The sequence below is a fragment of the Salmo trutta genome, unplaced genomic scaffold (genome assembly GCF_901001165.1).
Source record: "Salmo trutta unplaced genomic scaffold, fSalTru1.1, whole genome shotgun sequence".
NCBI classification, from domain to species: domain Eukaryota; kingdom Metazoa; phylum Chordata; class Actinopteri; order Salmoniformes; family Salmonidae; genus Salmo; species Salmo trutta.
Window position 1 is genome coordinate 140,018 of NW_021823258.1, and position 19,463 is coordinate 159,480.

The 19,463-nt window shown below is 42.2% G+C and overlaps 1 protein-coding gene across 2 annotated transcripts in view; it reads right to left on the bottom strand.

The window, feature by feature from the left end:
• Positions 1-736: 736 nt before the first annotated feature.
• Positions 737-19,463, bottom strand: part of LOC115189930 (myelin regulatory factor-like protein) — a 28,965-nt gene continuing 10,238 nt past the window's right edge. The window contains exons 4-25 of one of the 2 annotated variants that reach the window (XM_029748440.1): positions 19,203-19,264; positions 18,824-19,029; positions 18,432-18,754; positions 15,482-15,718; positions 14,543-14,738; positions 14,248-14,324; positions 13,757-13,867; positions 13,416-13,506; positions 12,820-13,020; positions 12,455-12,673; positions 10,517-10,758; positions 9,727-9,778; positions 9,553-9,629; positions 7,034-7,105; positions 6,803-6,855; positions 4,621-4,794; positions 4,372-4,419; positions 4,166-4,250; positions 3,995-4,069; positions 3,269-3,380; positions 3,036-3,110; positions 737-1,401 (exon numbers count right to left, since the gene is read on the bottom strand). In XM_029748440.1, the coding sequence (XP_029604300.1) occupies positions 1,315-1,401; positions 3,036-3,110; positions 3,269-3,380; positions 3,995-4,069; positions 4,166-4,250; positions 4,372-4,419; positions 4,621-4,794; positions 6,803-6,855; positions 7,034-7,105; positions 9,553-9,629; positions 9,727-9,778; positions 10,517-10,758; positions 12,455-12,673; positions 12,820-13,020; positions 13,416-13,506; positions 13,757-13,867; positions 14,248-14,324; positions 14,543-14,738; positions 15,482-15,718; positions 18,432-18,754; positions 18,824-19,029; positions 19,203-19,264 (2,875 nt within the window). In that variant the 3' untranslated portion in view covers positions 737-1,314. Of the gene's footprint in view, positions 1,402-3,035; positions 3,111-3,268; positions 3,381-3,994; positions 4,070-4,165; positions 4,251-4,371; positions 4,420-4,620; positions 4,795-6,802; positions 6,856-7,033; positions 7,106-9,552; positions 9,630-9,726; positions 9,779-10,516; positions 10,759-12,454; positions 12,674-12,819; positions 13,021-13,415; positions 13,507-13,756; positions 13,868-14,247; positions 14,325-14,542; positions 14,739-15,481; positions 15,719-18,431; positions 19,030-19,202; positions 19,265-19,463 lie in introns of both variants that reach the window. The other variant, XM_029748439.1, reaches the window with a different exon arrangement.

Consider the following 19,463-nt stretch of genomic DNA (forward strand, 5'->3'; position numbering starts at 1 on the left):
TTGTGTGCTTTACATTCTAGTGTGTGTGTGTGTGTGTGTGTGTGTTACTTTCTATTCCAGATTCCTCCAATCCCTCTCTCATGGTGTGTGGATGATGTCAAAGGTTTAAAGAGGAGAGAGAAGGAGACATCTCTATTGGTTAGAATAGAGAGGAGAGGAGAGGAGAAGGAGACATCTCTATTGGCCAGAATAGAGGAGAGGAGACATCTCTATTGGTTAGAATAGAGGAGAGGAGACAGGGAGACATCTCTATTGGCCAGAATAGAGGAGAGGACACGGGGAGACATCTCTATTGGTTAGAATAGAGGAGAGGAGACAGGGAGACATCTCTATTGGTTAGAATAGAGGAGAGGAGACATCTCTATTGATTAGAATAGAGGAGAAGGAGACATCTCTATTGGCCAGAATAGAGGAGAGGACACGGGGAGACATCTCTATAGGTTAGAATAGAGGAGAGGAGACACGGAGACATCTCTATTGGTTAGAATAGAGGAGAAAGGGAGACATCTCTATTGGTTAGAATAGAGGAGAGGAGACATCTCTATTGGTTAGAATAGAGAAGAAAGGGAGACATCTCTATTGGTTAGAATAGAGGAGAGGAGACAGGGAGACATTGGTCAGAATACCTTGTAGCCGTTGGTTTAAAAGTTGTGTTGGCGGTGGTGTGTGTTGTAGGCAACTGACGTCATTCTAAATTTGCGTCTGAATGATAAAGTTGACCCTGGATGGAAGTAGCTGCTTCAGAACAGAGAATTCAGTACTTTATTTTACAGTTTCCAATGGTATTTACCTGGTAATTACTCGGACATTTTGCAGTAACACAGAATTCAACACAATTACTTTCTGAAATAAATGTAATAGCTACCTACACAGTCAAGTATGAAATATAAGCACTATTTTACATTGGGACTCATCCTGTCCTCCTGTGTGCCAACAGTGTGACATGATCAATGTATAGTTTAATGACTAATCAATAACCTGTTATACTGCATTACATTCTACTGAAAACAAAATGATCCTATTCAGGTCTGTTCCAGTTCAATCTCTTTTCACATAGTGCAAGAACTGTCACAAGGCAAAGTGAATCAAACGACTCTTACCTACTGTAATTCTGTATCAATAAATATGCTCTTATACAGTCCTTGTAAAAGAGATTATATACAACAATCTCAACAATCAACACATTTCATAGAAAAACAATACAAAGTGGATTAATTATTACGGTTTCCATACATCATGAAGAGAAGCATTGACACACATGTCATTGGACACTGGCTGGCCTGCAGTATGATGAGTATGATGAGGTCTTCTTCCTCACTCACACCTCCGGTAGAAGTTGAAATGGTAGTCTGTGAACAGCGCCCCCACGAAGCCACGGTCGGTACTGCAGTCTGCCTGGCCCTGGATGGAGACAGACCAAGGTTGTCTATTACATTGATAAGTGACGGCTCTAACAGTGGAAATACTGTACAAGTCCTCAAAGATGGAAGGCAAGCGTGAGGAGGCGAGATCAGGTGGAACCATTCTAGCCAATGACAGGGTAGATAGGCGTGTGCACAACAGGCCTTAGAGTTTGATAGAGGACTCATCTTTGTATCTGTGCCATTTTAGCTTCTGTGCCAGCATGGGCAGCATCTCCATTTTAAAGTAGTCAATTTTCTTCTTCTTCGTTGTGGGATTGCTTCCATCTCATAGGAATCTCCACCCAGTTGACTACTTTAAAATGGCGGAAGCCCTCAATGGCAATACCCATGGTAAAATGGGTTTTAGCCATGTTGAGTTCTCCATCTATCCCTATGACAACAGTCACAAATCCGATACCGTCGTTTTATTTTATTTTTCAAAGTTGCCGAAATGCCACGTGCTTTCACTTATGTCCGTTTAACAACCTAACCATTACGAAACTTCTATTCAATCAAACAAGCCTCACGTAGCAAAATACGAATTACATTTTTTGTTGACAAAATTCTCTCATTGACCTTCATACAAAAATTCCTCACTTTCTGGGCAGATTTTGAGCAGAGTAAAACCTCTCGCTTCACCTCTTCCTCTCTGAGATGAAGATTTACAGTTTGTTTTGGTCAGAAACAAATCCTCAATCAACCACACATACATACATTTGACTGTATGACATCGTAAGCATAGGACATCTGGCATAGACTACTAAACCATGACAATGACAGGGTGTAGTCAGTCTGTTACAACATTAAATCACATCTCTGGGTGACCTACAGTGACAGGGTGTAGTCAGTCTGTTACAACATTAAATAACATCTCTGGGTGGCCTACAGTGACAGGGTGTAGTCAGTCTGTTACAACATTAAATAACATCTCTGGGTGGCCTACAGTGACAGGGTGTAGTCAGTCTGTTACAACATTAAATAACATCTCTGGGTGACCTACAGTGACAGGGTGTAGTCAGTCTGTTACAACATTAAATAACATCTCTGGATGACCTACAGTGACAGGGTGTAGTCAGTCTGTTACAACATTAAATAACATCTCTGGGTGGCTTACAGTGACAGTTGTGAACTCTTGTTCAGTTTCCGAGAGCATTACGGGGAGACGAGAGCATTACGGGGAGACGAGAGCATTACGGTGAGACGAGAGCATTACGATGAGACGAGAGCATTACGGGGAGACGAGAGCATTACGGGGAGACGAGAGCATTGCGGGGAGACGAGAGCATTACGGTGAGACGAGAGGATTACGATGAGACAGGAGCATTACGGTGAGACAGGAGCATTACGATGAGACGAGAGCATTGCGGGGAGACGAGAGCATTACGGGGAGACGAGAGCATTACGGGGAGACGAGAGCATTACGGTGAGACGAGAGCATTGTGGTGGGTTGAGTAAAGGGAGGGGGTGGTTATAACATACTAATGTTTAACAACTCTGTTCGATTGTGGTTATCAGATCGGGTCGTTTTCCCCCCACAACATACAACACCTAGTAGTTGTGAGGCTACTGGGACAGTGTCGTTTGACATTGATATTTTAGGAAAGGACACATTGAGAATCTTCTAGTTCTTACAGCCACTGCTGAGCGGAAGTGGTAGGAGCTGCTGTAGAATCGAGACACTGGCAGAGGCCATTCATGGACGTAGCCCTGGAGAGAACAAGAGAGAAACACGTTCAACCTTTATATTCACTTTCTTTCTTTCTTTCTTACTTTCTTTGTTCACTTTTTATCATACAAAGAGCAGAGAGTTTGCATTTATCATACAGAGAGCGACCACAGTATAGTGTTGTCTGTGGATGCCATACCTGTGTATTTATGAAATTGTATTCTTCGTTGGTTTGATCATGGTCCATCAAGGCAGAGCATTTAAACGTCTCATCATGATGACACAGGTGGACAACCAGCAGCTCTGTCGTACTGTGTCAGAGGAGAGGAGACACCTAGTGGTCATTTACTGTACTTACAACAAACCCCCGGTGCCAGTACCAGGTGCTCTGTGACCATTTGTAATTCGTGTGAACAACAATGAGAGAATGTGCCTTATGCAGCTCTGTCTTAGAGGCCTTCATCTCCTCATACAGAACAGGAACTCCTGCCAGACTGGGTCCAATGTCTGACTCAGACAAAGCTTCAACGCTCGATTCAATCCGTAGCGCTGAAGATCTGCGGTATAGTGTGATTGACATTTAAAGGTCATTTCCCATTGAGACGACATACGCAGCAACTACATGACTGCAGTCTCCGCAAATGCCCGGAAACATTGCCTTTAAATTCCAAATCGCACCATACTGCACTAAGGATTAAATGGAGCCCTTTGACTCGCAAGCTCCCGCAGTCCCCCGTGCATGGACTCAATGTCTGGGAGGATTCAGACCATCGTCAGCCCCTGAGCTAAAATAAACTCTTAGAAACCTTCCAGAGTCCACAGTCAATGCCAATCTGTCACCACTGCAGTGGGAAGACAAGTCCTATTGAATTATTGAAGTGGAAAACACAGTGGAGACAAGAGGAAGCATGTCCTGGTTACTCACTTCATCTGGACAGTGACACGCATGTTGGTAGGGACGAACTTGCTGATGGGGATTTGGAAGGAGTAGTTTCCGGACCTGAATGGAAACAGATGAAATAGAGATGAAGTAGACCATCAGTTTGGCCGTCTGATTCTAAAGCTGTAAATGAGTTGGAACTGAATGAAGACGTACCCACAGCTTCCTCTCTCACAGTACCGAGAGTCAATCATCTGTTCGTTTTCTTTGATGAAAAAAGACCTTATCGTTGTGTTTGTCCCTGAAAATAGAACAACAATCTGATGTCAGACTCTAAAGTATTGTGTAATAAACTCAGAAAATAACAGATTTGGATTAGCATAAAATGTGTCTTCAAACGTATGTGGTAGAATTTGACTTACAATCTCCGGCACCTTTGATTTCTTCATTGAATTTGTCTTTCCCTTCATCTGAGAAGGCAGAGTTGGAACCACAAAAGGTGGGATTACAGCATCACAAGCAGCACAATGCCAACACTTTATAGAGCATCAGAACTACGTCTCACTCAAGGTCAGCAACATGGAGGTTTTACGTCAAGATAAGCTAGCATGAAGAAAGAGATACAGTGGAGATGGCTGTTGGTAAATGAAGACAGGGAGTAGCCAGCTCACCTGCTAGAGAGGGCCCGATATTGGGAGATACAGTGGAGGAGAGGAGGGCAGGAGAGATGGTGCTGGTATTATCCATGGAGGCTGTAGTGGGACAGCAGAACACTTCTTCACAGTAGATCAGGCTACAGAAGTCCACATCAGGGGTCCACGGGACAGGGGTGGTTGTTGGGTTTACTAACAAACAAGGGTCAATTTCCACATAAATGACTACTCATGACAGATAGCAACACTTTTACCACCTCTTTGTACAATAGAATTGAATGTGACATCACAACGTTCCGATGATGCGACATCACAACGTTTCCCGATGATGCGACATCACAACGTTACTATGATGAGACATCACAACGTTACTATGATGAGACATCACAACGTTCCGATGATGAGACATCACAACGTTACTATGATGAGACATCACAACGTTCCGATGATGAGACATCAGAACGTTCCGATGATGAGACATCAGAACGTTCCGATGATGAGACATCAGAACGTTCCGATGATGAGACATCACAACGTTCCGATGATGAGACATCACAACGTTCCTATGATGAGACATCACAACGTTCCGATGATGAGACATCACAACGTTCCGATGATGAGACATCACAACGTTCCGATGATGAGACATCACAACGTTCCGATGATGAGACATCACAACGTTACTATGATGAGACATCACAACGTTCCGATGATGAGACATCACAACGTTACGATGATGAGACATCACAACGTTACGATGATGAGACATCACAACGTTACTATGATGAGACATCACAACGTTCCGATGATGAGACATCACAACGTTACTATGATGAGACATCACAACGTTCCGATGATGAGACATCACAACGTTACTATGATGAGACATCACAACGTTCCGATGATGAGACATCACAACGTTCCGATGATGAGACATCAGAACGTTCCGATGATGAGACATCAGAACGTTCCGATGATGAGACATCACAACGTTCCGATGATGAGACATCACAACGTTCCTATGATGAGACATCACAACGTTCCGATGATGAGACATCACAACGTTCCGATGATGAGACATCACAACGTTCCGATGATGAGACATCACAACGTTCCGATGATGAGACATCACAACGTTACGATGATGAGACATCACAACGTTACTATGATGAGACATCACAACGTTCCGATGATGAGACATCACAACGTTACTATGATGAGACATCACAACGTTACTATGATGAGACATCACAACGTTCCGATGATGAGACATCACAACGTTACTATGATGAGACATCACAACGTTACTATGATGAGACATCACAACGTTCCGATGATGAGACATCACAACGTTACTATGATGAGACATCACAACGTTACTATGATGAGACATCACAACGTTACTATGATGAGACATCACAACGTTCCGATGATGAGACATCACAACGTTACTATGATGAGACATCACAACGTTCCGATGATGAGACATCACAACGTTCCGATGATGAGACATCACAACGTTACTATGATGAAAGTAAAACTATATAAATAGCATTTAGGGGTTGTTTACCTAAGGTAGGCCTGACTGTTGTGGTGTAGAGAGGATGTTTACCTAAGGTAGGCCTGACTGTTGTGGTGTAGAGAGGATGTTTACCTAAGGTAGACCTGACTGTTGTGGTGTAGAGAGGATGTTTACCTAAGGTAGGCCTGACTGTTGTGGTGTAGAGAGGATGTTTACCTAAGGTAGGCCTGACTGTTGTGGTGGAGAGAGGATGTTTACCTAAGGTAGGCTTGACTGTTGTGGTGTAGAGAGGATGTTTACCTAAGGTAGGCCTGACTGTTGTGGTGTAGAGAGGATGTTTACCTAAGGTAGGCCTGACTGTTGTGGTGGAGAGAGGATGTTTACCTAAGGTAGGCTTGACTGTTGTGGTGTAGAGAGGATGTTTACCTAAGGTAGGCCTGACTGTTGTGGTGGAGAGAGGATGTTTACCTAAGGTAGGCTTGACTGTTGTGGTGTAGAGAGGATGTTTACCTAAGGTAGGCCTGACTGTTGTGGTGGAGAGAGGATGTTTACCTAAGGTAGGCCTGACTGTTGTGGTGGAGAGAGGATGTTTACCTAAGGTAGGCCTGACTGTTGTGGTGGAGAGAGGATGTTTACCTAAGGTAGACCTGACTGTTGTGGTGTAGAGAGGATGTTTACCTAAGGTAGGCCTGACTGTTGTGGTGGAGAGAGGATGCACAGTGGTCTCGTTGCTGCAAATAAAAAAACATGATATGACCTTTGAAATTAATTCCACATTCACTTCTGGATAGCGTTGTCACAGATGATAATAAAGTTTAAGTCTCAGTAGTATTCTTGGCACCATAGACTTGGCAAATAAAGGCTGGCGGCACCTGTAGTTTGTGAAGCCAGTTCAGTGGTGTGTCTTACGTGCTTCCAGGAAACAGCATGCCGGTGTCGTCTCTCAGAGTCAGCATGTAGAGAGCTGTGATGGCAATAGAACTGTGGAAGAGACATAGGGACGTCATAACACTTCATAACTCATACATAACACAATCATAAGAAAAAACAACATCGTCAGGCCCAGACCAGGGGATTTACAATGCAGGTACATCAACAACAAAAAACTTCAAGTGTGGATATATGAAAAGGAATAGTAAAGTTCTATATTGTAATCTCTCCAATGCTTTTATACAGTCACGTCCCACCCTATCTGATCTGACAGTCAACTTTTCTCACATTTTCATTTCTCTGATACAGTTATCAGAATAGATAAAGCATTCAATATTATATTATATTCAGGTAGAGGTAACTGCCAAAATAATGGAAACACTTGAGTAAATGAGTGATACAAAGTATATTGAAAGCAGTCGCTTCCACACAGGTGTGGTTCCTGAGTTAATTAAGCAATTAACATCCCGGCATGCTTAAAGGTTATTATTTATATTACCACGATTAGGGGTTATTATTTATATTATCACGATTAAGGGTTATTATTTATATTATCACGATTAAGGGTTATTATTTATGTTATATTATCACACTTAAGGGTTATTATTTATATTACCACGATTAGGGGTTATTATTTATATTATCACGATTAAGGGTTATTATTTATATTATCACGATTAAGGGTTATTATTTATGTTATATTATCACACTTAAGGGCTATTATGTTATATTATCATGCTTAAGGGTTATTATTTATATTATCACGATTAAGGGTTATTATTTATATTATCACGATTAAGGGTTATTATTTATGTTATATTGTCATGCTTAAGGGTTATTATTTATGTTATATTATCATGCTTAAGGGTTATTATTTATGTTATCATGCTTAAGGGTTATTATTTATGTTATATTATCATGCTTAAGGGTTATTATTTATATTATCACACTTAAGGGCTATTATGTTATATTATCATGCTTAAGGGTTATTATTTATATTATATTATCATGCTTAAGGGTTATTATTTATATTATATTATCATGCTTAAGGGTTATTATTTATATTATATTATCATGCTTAAGGGTTATTATTTATGTTATATTATCATGCTTAAGGGCTATTATGTTATATTATCATGCTTAAGGGTTATTATTTATATTATATTATCATGCTTAAGGGTTATTATTTATATTATATTATCATGCTTAAGGGTTATTATTTATGTTATATTATCATGCTTAAGGGCTATTATGTTATATTATCATGCTTAAGGGTTATTATTTATATTATATTATCATGCTTAAGGGTTATTATTTATATTATATTATCATGCTTAAGGGTTATTATTTATGTTATATTATCATGCTTAAGGGCTATTATGTTATATTATCATGCTTAAGGGTTATTATTTATGTTATATTATCATGCTTAAGGGCTATTATATTATATTATATTATCATGCTTAAGGGTTATTATATTATCACACTTAAGGGCTATTATGTTATATTATCATGCTTAAGGGTTATTATTTATATTATATTATCATGCTTAAGGGTTATTTATATTATATTATCATGCTTAAGGGCTATTATTTATATTATATTATCATGCTTAAGGGTTATTATATTATCACACTTAAGGGCTATTATGTTATATTATCATGCTTAAGGGCTATTATTTATGTTATATTATCATGCTTAAGGGCTATTATATTATATTATCATGCTTAAGGGTTATTATTTATATTATATTATCATCCTTAAGAGTTTTTATTTATATTATCATGCTTAAGGGTTATTATTTATGTTATATTATCATGCTTAAGGGTTATTATTTATATTATCATGCTTAAGGGTTATTATTTATATTATATTATCATGCTTAAGGGTTATTGTTTATATTATATTATCATGCTTAAGGGTTATTATTTATATTATATTATCATGCTTAAGGGTTATTATTTATGTTATATTATCATGCTTAAGGGTTATTGTTTATATTATATTATCATGCTTAAGGCCATTACTTAGGTTACCATGGCTATGCCCCCGTTTATGACAATGCCCCCGTCCACAGGGGTCGAGTGGTCACAGAATGGTTTGATGAGCATGAAAACGCTGTAAACCATATGCCATGGCCGTCTCAGTCACCAGATCTCAACCCAATTGAACATTTATGGTAGATTCTGAAGCAGCGCCTGAAACCACCGTCAACAAAACACCAAATGATGAAATGTCTCGTGGCAGAATGGTGTCACATCCCTCCAATAGAGTTCCAGACACTTGTAGAATCTATGCCAAGGTGAATTGAAGCTGTTCTGGCTGGTGGTGACCCAACGCCCTAGTAAGACACTTTATGTTTCCTTTATTTTGGCAGTTACCTGTATATTGCAGTGCTTCAATATCCAAAGGTATTTTCTAACAAAGCAGTCAGACTTTTTGTTTCACTATGAAACTAACATGAACATCTCCTCCTCAGTTGTAACAGGAAGTCTTACCAGAAAGCTATTGTTGCTACCAGAATGATCATGCTGACTTGGACAAACTTGTGTTTTAAGCAGCGGTGGAACTTTGCCTACAAGAGAATAAATATAAATGGTATTAGTTTGATTCAGACTTTCTGTACACCTGTTCTTATTCAAGTATACAGTCTTTCTGCAGTTCTACCTCACCTTGACAGATCTGAGAGGTGTTGGCTTCTGTGGTGGTTGTCTGTTCATCTTCCTGTGTAACACAACACATGTATGTATATTATCAACACAAAACGTTAAATAATGACAGTTGAAACACAAAACGTTAAATAATGACAGTTGAAACACAAAACGTTAAATAATGACAGTTGAAAATGTATTAGGAAACCAAAGAATGTTGAGCATTCCCTATCCAGTCCGTTACAAGTACAAACTCAGTCCTTCCATAAGGCGAGATTCCTAAACTACAATAAAGTGGAGACATTTGACAGTACAGGAGGCATAAAGCAGAAGCCGTAGGGCTGTTATGGTTGAGCTGAGAAAGTGTTGATGGTCCCCATGAGAGTGACCCTGGTCATAAAGACAGACACACAACACATCCAGAACTCAACCATCCTCAGTACTACCCCTCTGTCTCATACACACCAGGCTGTATCACAACCGGCCGTGATTGGGAGTCCCATAGGGCGGCGCACAATTGGCCCAGCGTCGTCCGGGTTTGGCCGGTGTAGGCTGTCATTGTAAATAAAAATGTGTTCTTAACTGACTTGGCTAGTTAAATAAAGGTTAAATAAAATGTAAAAATTTGTTTAAACTCAGCAGGGATCTGAAAACAGAGTCCCTGACTAAACTGATTGACTGAATGTAATAAAAAAATGTTTTTATGTTGGGTGAAAATCTCTGTGTCTCCAAATTATTTTGAAAACTGAAAGAGAATTTGTAGGCAAGAGGGCATAGAGAATAGCACCCTCTGGTGGCACTGTGGCATTACCGTTTAGTGCTGCTGTTAGCAGGGTTGCTGCTGTTAGCAGGGTTGCTGCTGTTAGCAGGGTTGCTGCTGTTAGCAGGGTTGCTGCTGTTAGCAGGGTTGCTGCTGGATCGCAGGCTGCCCATGTTCTTGAGCTTGGCTAACCGTGTGTTCCACACCTCCAGCTCCTGAATCCTGTTCTCCAGGTTGTCAGTCAGCTTACACAGCTGCTTCACAGCCCCTACATTCTCCATGAAGATCTGCTCCTATGGGGACGAATACAATACAAATGGGACATTACATTGTTCTTCAAAGTATATATATATTTTCTTTTAATTGAACCTTTATTTAACTAGACAAGTCAGTTAAGAACACATTCTTATTTACAATGACGGCCTACCAGGGAACAGTGGGTCAACTGCCTTGTTCAGGGGCATAAAGACAGATTTTTACTTTGTCAGCTCGGGGATTCGATCCAGCAACCTTTGGGTTACTGGCCCAACGCTCTGACCACTAGGCTACCTGCTGGTTACTGGCCCAACGCTCTAACCACTAGGCTACCTGCTGGTTACTGGCCCAATGCTCTAACCACTAGGCTACCTGCTGGTTACTGGCCCAACGCTCTAACCACTAGGCTACCTGCTGGTTACTGGCCCAACGCTCTGACCACTAGGCTACCTGCTGGTTACTGGCCCAACGCTCTGACCACTAGGCTACCTGCTGGTTACTGGCCCAACGCTCTGACCACTAGGCTACCTGCTGGTTACTGGCCCAACGCTCTAACCACTAGGCTACCTGCTGGTTACTGGCCCAACGCTCTGACCACTAGGCTACCTGCTTGTTACTGGCCCAACGCTCTAACCACTAGGCTACCTGCTGGTTAATGGCCCAACGCTCTAACCACTAGGCTACCTGCTGGTTACTGGCCCAACGCTCTAACCACTAGGCTACCTGCTGGTTACTGGCCCAATGCTCTAACCACTAGGCTACCTGCTGGTTACTGGCCCAACGCTCTAACCACTAGGCTACCTGCTGGTTACTGGCCCAATGCTCTAACCACTAGGCTACCTGCTGGTTACTGGTCCAACGCTCTAACCACTAGGCTACCTGCTGGTTACTGGCCCAATGCTCTAACCACTAGGCTACCTGCTGGTTACTGGCCCAACGCTCTAACCACTAGGCTACCTGCTGGTTACTGGCCCAACGCTCTAACCACAGGGCTACCTGCTGGTTACTGGCCCAACGCTCTAACCACTAGGCTACCTGCTGGTTACTGGCCCAACGCTCTGACCACTAGGCTACCTGCTGGTTACTGGCCCAACGCTCTAATTACTAGGCTACCTGCTGGTTACTGGCCCAACGCTCTAACCACTAAACCTGCTGGTTACTGGCCCAACGCTCTAACCACTAGGCTACCTGCTGGTTACTGGCCCAACGCTCTAACCACTAGGCTACCTGCTGGTTACTGGCCCAACGCTCTAACCACTAGGCTACCTGCTGGTTACTGGCCCAACGCTCTAACCACTAGGCTACCTGCTGGTTACTGGCCCAACGCTCTAACCACTAGGCTACCTGCTGGTTACTGGCCCAATGCTCTAACCACTAGGCTACCTGCTGGTTACTGGCCCAATGCTCTAACCACTAGGCTACCTGCTGGTTACTGGTCCAACGCTCTAACCACTAGGCTACCTGCTGGTTACTGGCCCAACGCTCTAACCACTAGGCTACCTGCTGGTTACTGGCCCAACGCTCTAACCACTAGGCTACCTGCTGGTTACTGGCCCAACGCTCTAACCACTAGGCTACCTGCCACCCCAAAGTGGGACCATAACAGTGGGACCATAACAGTGGGACCATAACAGTGGGACCATAACTCTGACAGATCTCTTGGCAGTCCTCATACTGATTATCACACGGATCATATGTTGTCAGGCCTTAAATCTCCTGGGAAAGGACACTTACTTTGTCCACCATGAGGAAGTTGTGGATCTTCTCTCCGTCGCTGCAGGTGATGTCCCCCACCTCTTTGACAGCAGTAGGCAGCAGCTCCATCACCTCCTGAGCTATGATGCCTGTTTCATGTATGTGATCGATCCCCATCTCTGAGGCGAACTCAGGCTTGTAGTCATACTCCACGATCCTCATCTGAGATATTCTCTTCAACTGTTCTGTTGAATCCACCTACCCAGTTGGAACATTGTCCCGTCAGGTAAGATATCATTCCTTGGGCCACTGTGAAGGCATTTCTATGTTCCTTCCTGTTATTTCACACCAAAACCATTATTTTGATAGGTATTATATAAGAGCATGCATGTGCTGCTTCCTACCTCTTGTATGTTGTGTTTGGCGCGGCGGTCGGAGGGGTGCATAACCTGCCCCATGATCTTAGCGTTGCCACAGACCACCAGGGCTTCATCGGGGGTGTCTGTGTTGATGCCCACCCTCCCCTGGCACACCACCGCGTCCGGAGCCTGTCCTCGTTGCCACAACACCTCACTGTCGTTCTCAAACTGGCCCGGGTTCGACGCCTGTAGTGGAGGAACACAGAACAGTTTAGAGTTCTGGTTACGGTTGGTTCCATTTAGATCACGGTGCATTCTAGAACTAATTGTCCAATGGAAACATGGTAGGAACCATATTTTATTACATTTTTATGTATTTTTTATTTAATCTTAATTTTAGCAAGGAGTCCCATGCTTAGTCCTATACTTAAGTATGCTTTAGTCCTTAGTCCTATACTTTAGTATGCTTTAGTACTTAGTACTTTAGTCCCATGCTTTAGTACAGGGTTCCCCAACTGGTGGCCTGCGTGCCAAGTTTGGCTCCGGGTGATCTCATTTGGCCCCCCAAGTATTCTGAGCAAAAAAACCATCTGCTCAACAGTTGATGATCCCTGCTTTAGTACTTCTGGTTCAGAACTTACCCTGACTATGATCCTCTCTGACATGTATGCTATCAGCAGGTAACTCTCTTCCCTCACTGTGGCGTACAGACCCACCACCATCAGGAAGTACCTGGTCATAACACAAGGACACATGGAACGACATGTTGAAACTTCTCTTTCAATTATGATATTAGTATGTAAAGTGATGTTTTTTAGAGGGTCTGAGTAATAACATGGCAATACCATGGCAATAATATGGCAATACCATGGCAATACCATGGCAATACCATGGCAATACCATGGCAATAACATGGCAATACCATGGCAATAACATGGCAATAACATGGCAATAACATGGCAATAACATGGCAATAACCAACCTCTGGTCAGGGTTGGGTTTTCCCTTCTTCCTCATGTTGTTGGCAGTGGTCTCACTGAAGTGCAGTCTTCCCAGAGTAACTCTAGTGATCTTGTCCCCTGGTAGACTCACTCTGAGGGATGAGATGTTATTCCGAAATTTAGGCCCGAGATTCAATCCAAATCGCCCCTTTTTCGGTTATGCACCATATACCTTTTAAAGGCAACGTTCCTGCGTTGGCTGAGACGGCGTTTACAGTAAACGGTGCATATGACGGCTCAACGGGAAATGACCTTTAAAATGTCAAAAGTGCTAGAACGTGGCGCTACCGCTGATGGGAGGAATCTCAGCCATAGTTATCACGTTTCTGCAACCACAGCCATGTTTTGTGGAGATCGCCTTTCTAATCACAATTATGTCATTGTTCAGATTTGAATGACAGATTACACTCACAACATTGAACACAGCAGTCTACAGTAAATAGTATAATGAAATGGAGGACAGGACACTCACTTGACTGGCAGGAATGGTTTCTTACTGCGATCAGGCTGTGACTGTTCTATGGTGACTTTGTGAGTCTGTGCCTCAAGCTGCAGAGACAGAAGAAATGGTCAAAGTATTGCTAACTAGCAGGGTTGGGGAGTAACGGGTGACATTTAGAAAGTAACATACACAACCCTGCTAACTTGCATACTAACAAAAAACTAGTGCTTTTAATGCCTCTGCATCATCTGAAGTAGTCTGCCGAGGTCAAACGCTGATGTTCCAGGTAAGTTCGTGTTGCATATGTGGATGGAGTTAAACTAACCTTCACACCAAACACCTTGACCTGGAAGCTGTCTATTGGCGCAGGGCCGTTGGGTGTTTTGACGTACAGGGGGTCTCCGGCCATCCCTACGTGAACTGTGACCTGAAAGTGGTTCTTTTTCTGACACACAAAGGACTCGTCAGCTGTGGAGTAGTTGAAACCTTTATCAGTGTCCACATGGTAACCGGGGGAAGGGCTGTGGAGAGACAATAGAGCGAGCTACACTGAGTGACAAAACATTAAGAACACCTGCTCTTTCCATTACATACTGTAGACTGCCCAGGTGAATCCAGGTGAAAGCTATGATCCCTTACTGATGTCACTTGTTAAAATCCACTTCAATCAGTGTAGATGAAGGGGAGGAGACGGATTTTAAGAAGGATTTTAAGCCTTGAGACAACTGAGACATGGATGGTGTATGTGTCAGAGGGTAAATGGGCAAGACAAAAGAGCCTTTGAACAGGGTAGCCCTTAGCTGTGGTATATTGGCAATATACCACAAACCTATGAGATGCCTTTTTGCCATTATAAACTGGTTACCAACGTAATTAGAATAGTAAAAATACATGTTTCGTCATACTCGTGGTATACTGTCTGATATACCACAGCTTTCAGCCAATCAGCATTCAGGGCTCAAACCACCCAGTTTATAATTATGGACGACCAAGTACAATAAGAATAACATACAGTAGGAGTCAATTGTGTCCATTTCAGTCAATAATTTAACCAAATGGGTTTTGTTTACAATGACTCATGACTAAACCATTTTACTGCTGGCTAGGAAAAGACAAAGATATTGCCGATGAGTTTAACAAAAATCAGTCCCTTAAAAGAATGTAGCGTTAGTTGAATAGCCTTTGAGTTAGAGACTAAAGACAGGCAGCTTAAGGCATGAGCCTTGGTGAAGAGTGAGGGGACGTAAGGCAGAAGGCCACTCACAGGATGTCATAGTTACTGTTGTAGAGCGTGGTCCACAGGCCAGGCTGGTAGCGATCCCAGGTGAGGAGCTGATAGGCCCCCATCCCAGAGCTGCTCCCTATGGCCCCGTCGCTGTCATAGGACGGGACGTCACCGCCTGCACTCTCAGAACCCGCTGCTATAGGAACAGCCACTGAATGGGTCTGTACCTCAAGGGGTTCTGTTCGCCTTCTCTTCTTACAGTCAGGAAATATAAGCCTGTGGAGGAAGAGGAGGAGGAGGAAGAGGAGAGGATAAGAGGGCACTGTTAAAACATTCATATCCCGTTGAAGTAAAGCATATTTTCACTGTCATTCTCAAACTGATATGTACTGTACGGTAGTTTAGTAGTTTATGTACCCATATCTACTGTACGGTAGTTTATGTACCCATATGTACTGTAAGGTAGTTTAGTAGTTTATGTATCCATATGTACTGTACGGTAGTTTAGTAGTTTATGTACCCATATGTACTGTACGGTAGTTTATGTACCCATATGTACTGTAAGGTAGTTTAGTAGTTTATGTACCCATATGTACTGTACGGTAGTTTAGTAGTTTATGTACCCATATGTACTGTAAGGTAGTTTAGTAGTTTATGTACCCATATGTACTGTACGGTAGTTTAGTAGTTTATGTACCCATATGTACTGTACGGTAGTTTATGTACCCATATCTACTGTACGGTAGTTTAGTAGTTTATGTACCCATATCTACTGTAAGGTAGTTTAGTAGTTTATGTACCCATATGTGGTGTACAGTAGTTTAGTAGTTTCTGTACCCATATGTACTGTAAGGTTGTTTATGTACCCATATGTACTGTACGGTAGTTTAGTAGTTTATGTACCCATATGTAGTGTACGGTAGTTTAGTAGTTTATGTACCCATATGTACTGTACGGTAGTTTATGTACCCATATGTACTGTACGGTAGTTTAGTAGTTTATGTACCCATATGTAGTGTACGGTAGTTTAGTAGTTTATGTACCCATATGTACTGTACGGTAGTTTAGTAGTTTATGTACTGTACGGTAGTTTAGTAGTTTATGTACCCATATGTACTGTACGGTAGTTTAGTAGTTTATGTACCCATATGTAGTGTACGGTAGTTTAGTAGTTTATGTACCCGTATGTACTGTACGGTAGTTTAGTAGTTTATGTACCCATATGTACTGTAAGGTAGTTTAGTAGTTTATGTACTGTAAGGTAGTTTAGTAGTTTATGTACCCATATGTACTGTACGGTAGTTTATGTACCCATATGTACTGTAAGGTAGTTTAGTAGTTTATGTACCCATATGTACTGTACGGTAGTTTAGTAGTTTATGTACCCATATGTACTGTACGGTAGTTTAGTAGTTTATGTACCCATATGTACTGTACTGTAGTTTAGTAGTTTATGTACCCATATGTACTGTAAGGTAGTTTAGTAGTTTATGTACCCATATGTACTGTAAGGTAGTTTAGTAGTTTATGTACCCATATGTACTGTACGGTAGTTTAGTAGTTTATGTACCCATATGTACTGTAAGGTAGTTTAGTCGTTTATGTACCCATATGTACTGTAAGGTAGTTTAGTTGTTTATGTACTGTACGGTAGTTTAGTAGTTTATGTACCCATATGTGGTGTACAGTAGTTTAGTAGTTTATGTACCCATATGTACTGTACGGGAGTTTAGTAGTTTATGTACCCATATGTGCTGTAAGGTAGTTTAGTAGTTTATGTACCCATATGTACTGTGCGGTAGTTTATGTACCCATATGTACTGTACGGTAGTTTAGTAGTTTATGTACCAATATGTACTGTACGGTAGTTTATGTACCCATATCTACTGTACGGTAGTTTAGTAGTTTATGTACCCATATCTACTGTAAGGTAGTTTAGTAGTTTATGTACCCATATGTGGTGTACAGTAGTTTAGTAGTTTCTGTACCCATATGTACTGTACGGTAGTTTAGTAGTTTATGTACCCATATGTGCTGTACGGTAGTTTAGTAGTTTATGTACCCATATGTACTGTACGGTAGTTTATGTTCCCATATGTACTGTAAGGTAGTTTAGTAGTTTATGTACCCATATGTACTGTACGGTAGTTTATGTACCCATATGTACTGTAAGGTAGTTTAGTAGTTTATGTACCCATATGTACTGTAAGGTAGTTTAGTAGTTTATGTACCCATATGTACTGTACGGTAGTTTAGTAGTTTATGTACCCATATCACTGTACGGTAGTTTAGTAGCTAATGTACCCATATGTACTGTAAGGAGTTTAGTAGTTTATGTACTGTACGGTAGTTTAGTAGTTATGTACCCATATGTGGTGTACAGTAGTTTAGTAGTTTCTGTACCCATATGTACTGTACGGTAGTTTAGTCGTTTATGTACCCATATGTGCTGTGCGGTAGTTTAGTAGTTGATATACCCATATGTACTGTACGGTAGTTTATGTACCCATATGTACTGTACGGTAGTTTAGTAGTTTATGTACCCATATGTACTGTAAGGTAGTTTAGTCGTTTATGTACCCATATGTACTGTAAGGTAGTTTAGTTGTTTATGTACTGTACGGTAGTTTAGTAGTTTATGTACCCATATGTGGTGTACAGTAGTTTAGTAGTTTATGTACCCATATGTGGTGTACAGTAGTTTAGTAGTTTATGTACCCATATGTACTGTACGGTAGTTTATGTACCCATATGTACTGTACGGTAGTTTAGTAGTTTATGTACCCATATGTACTGTAAGGTAGTTTAGTAGTTTATGTACCCATATGTACTGTACGGTAGTTTAGTAGTTTAAGTACCCATATGTACTGTAAGGTAGTTTATGTACCCATATGTACTGTACGGTAGTTTAGTAGTTTATGTACCCATATGTACTGTACGGTAGTTTAGTAGTTTATGTACTGTACGGTAGTTTAGTAGTAGTTCTCACCCTGTGTGTTGACCAGCTGTGGGAGGCAGGTATGAATATCCTGGTTCTGAATGGCATCCAGGCACAGGTAGTAAACAGGATGAGGGCAGTCCTAGGCCTGGGGCTAGGTGTGGGGCTTGGCCTGGAGGTAGTTCTGGGACCGGGGATGCGTTGGCCCTGGGGTAGCTGTCTGCCAGGCCCTGGCGTGGAGGAGGCTGATGCTGCTGGAGAGCCTTGTGGTGGACGGGCGCTGTGGGGGCAGTGTTAGCCTGTATATAGCTCTCCCCTGGGCTCAGGGAGTGGGGGTGGTGGACGGGCGCTGTGGGGGCAGTGTTAGCCTGTATATAGCCCTCCCCTGGGCTCAGGGAGTGGGGGTGGTGGACGGGCGCTGTGGGGGCAGTGTTAGCCTGTATATAGCTCTCCCCTGGGCTCAGGTAGTGGGGGTGGTGGGGCAGTGAGCCTGGAGATGTGCCTACCTTGGTGTAAGACTTAGTCAGCCCCTGGTGGTATGGCAGTCCTGGGTGTGGTGGGTGTTGTGGTGCCTGCTCTTTATATCGACACGATGAGGCTGGAGGACGTGTCACTGGCTGGAAGACTTCCTGGGAGCCGTAGCTTACGTCTAGATTAGGAACGGGGCAAAGGCAGTCATATCATTCATTTTAATCAGAACATTTTATTATTATGATATGGTTGTACTGTTTGTAACACTTGGCATTAAAAGAGATTCCTATCAACCATTGTTGATAAGGTATTGCCAATAAAGGAAGAGGTTTCATTATGACAGTGGCTCACCTGGTATTTGCGGAGGTGAGCACGGTTCTGAACCAGAATCTGGTGGTGACTCTGGTAACATGCTAGGAAGACAAAGTCACAGTCAGACATGGCCCTCCAAAGTCACAGTCAGACATGGCCCTCCAAAGTCACAGTCAGACATGGCCCTCCAAAGTCACAGTCAGACATGGCCCTCCAAAGTCACAGTCAGGCATGGCCCTCCAAAGTCACAGTCAGACATGGCCCTCCAAAGTCACAGTCAGACATGGACCTCCAAAGTCA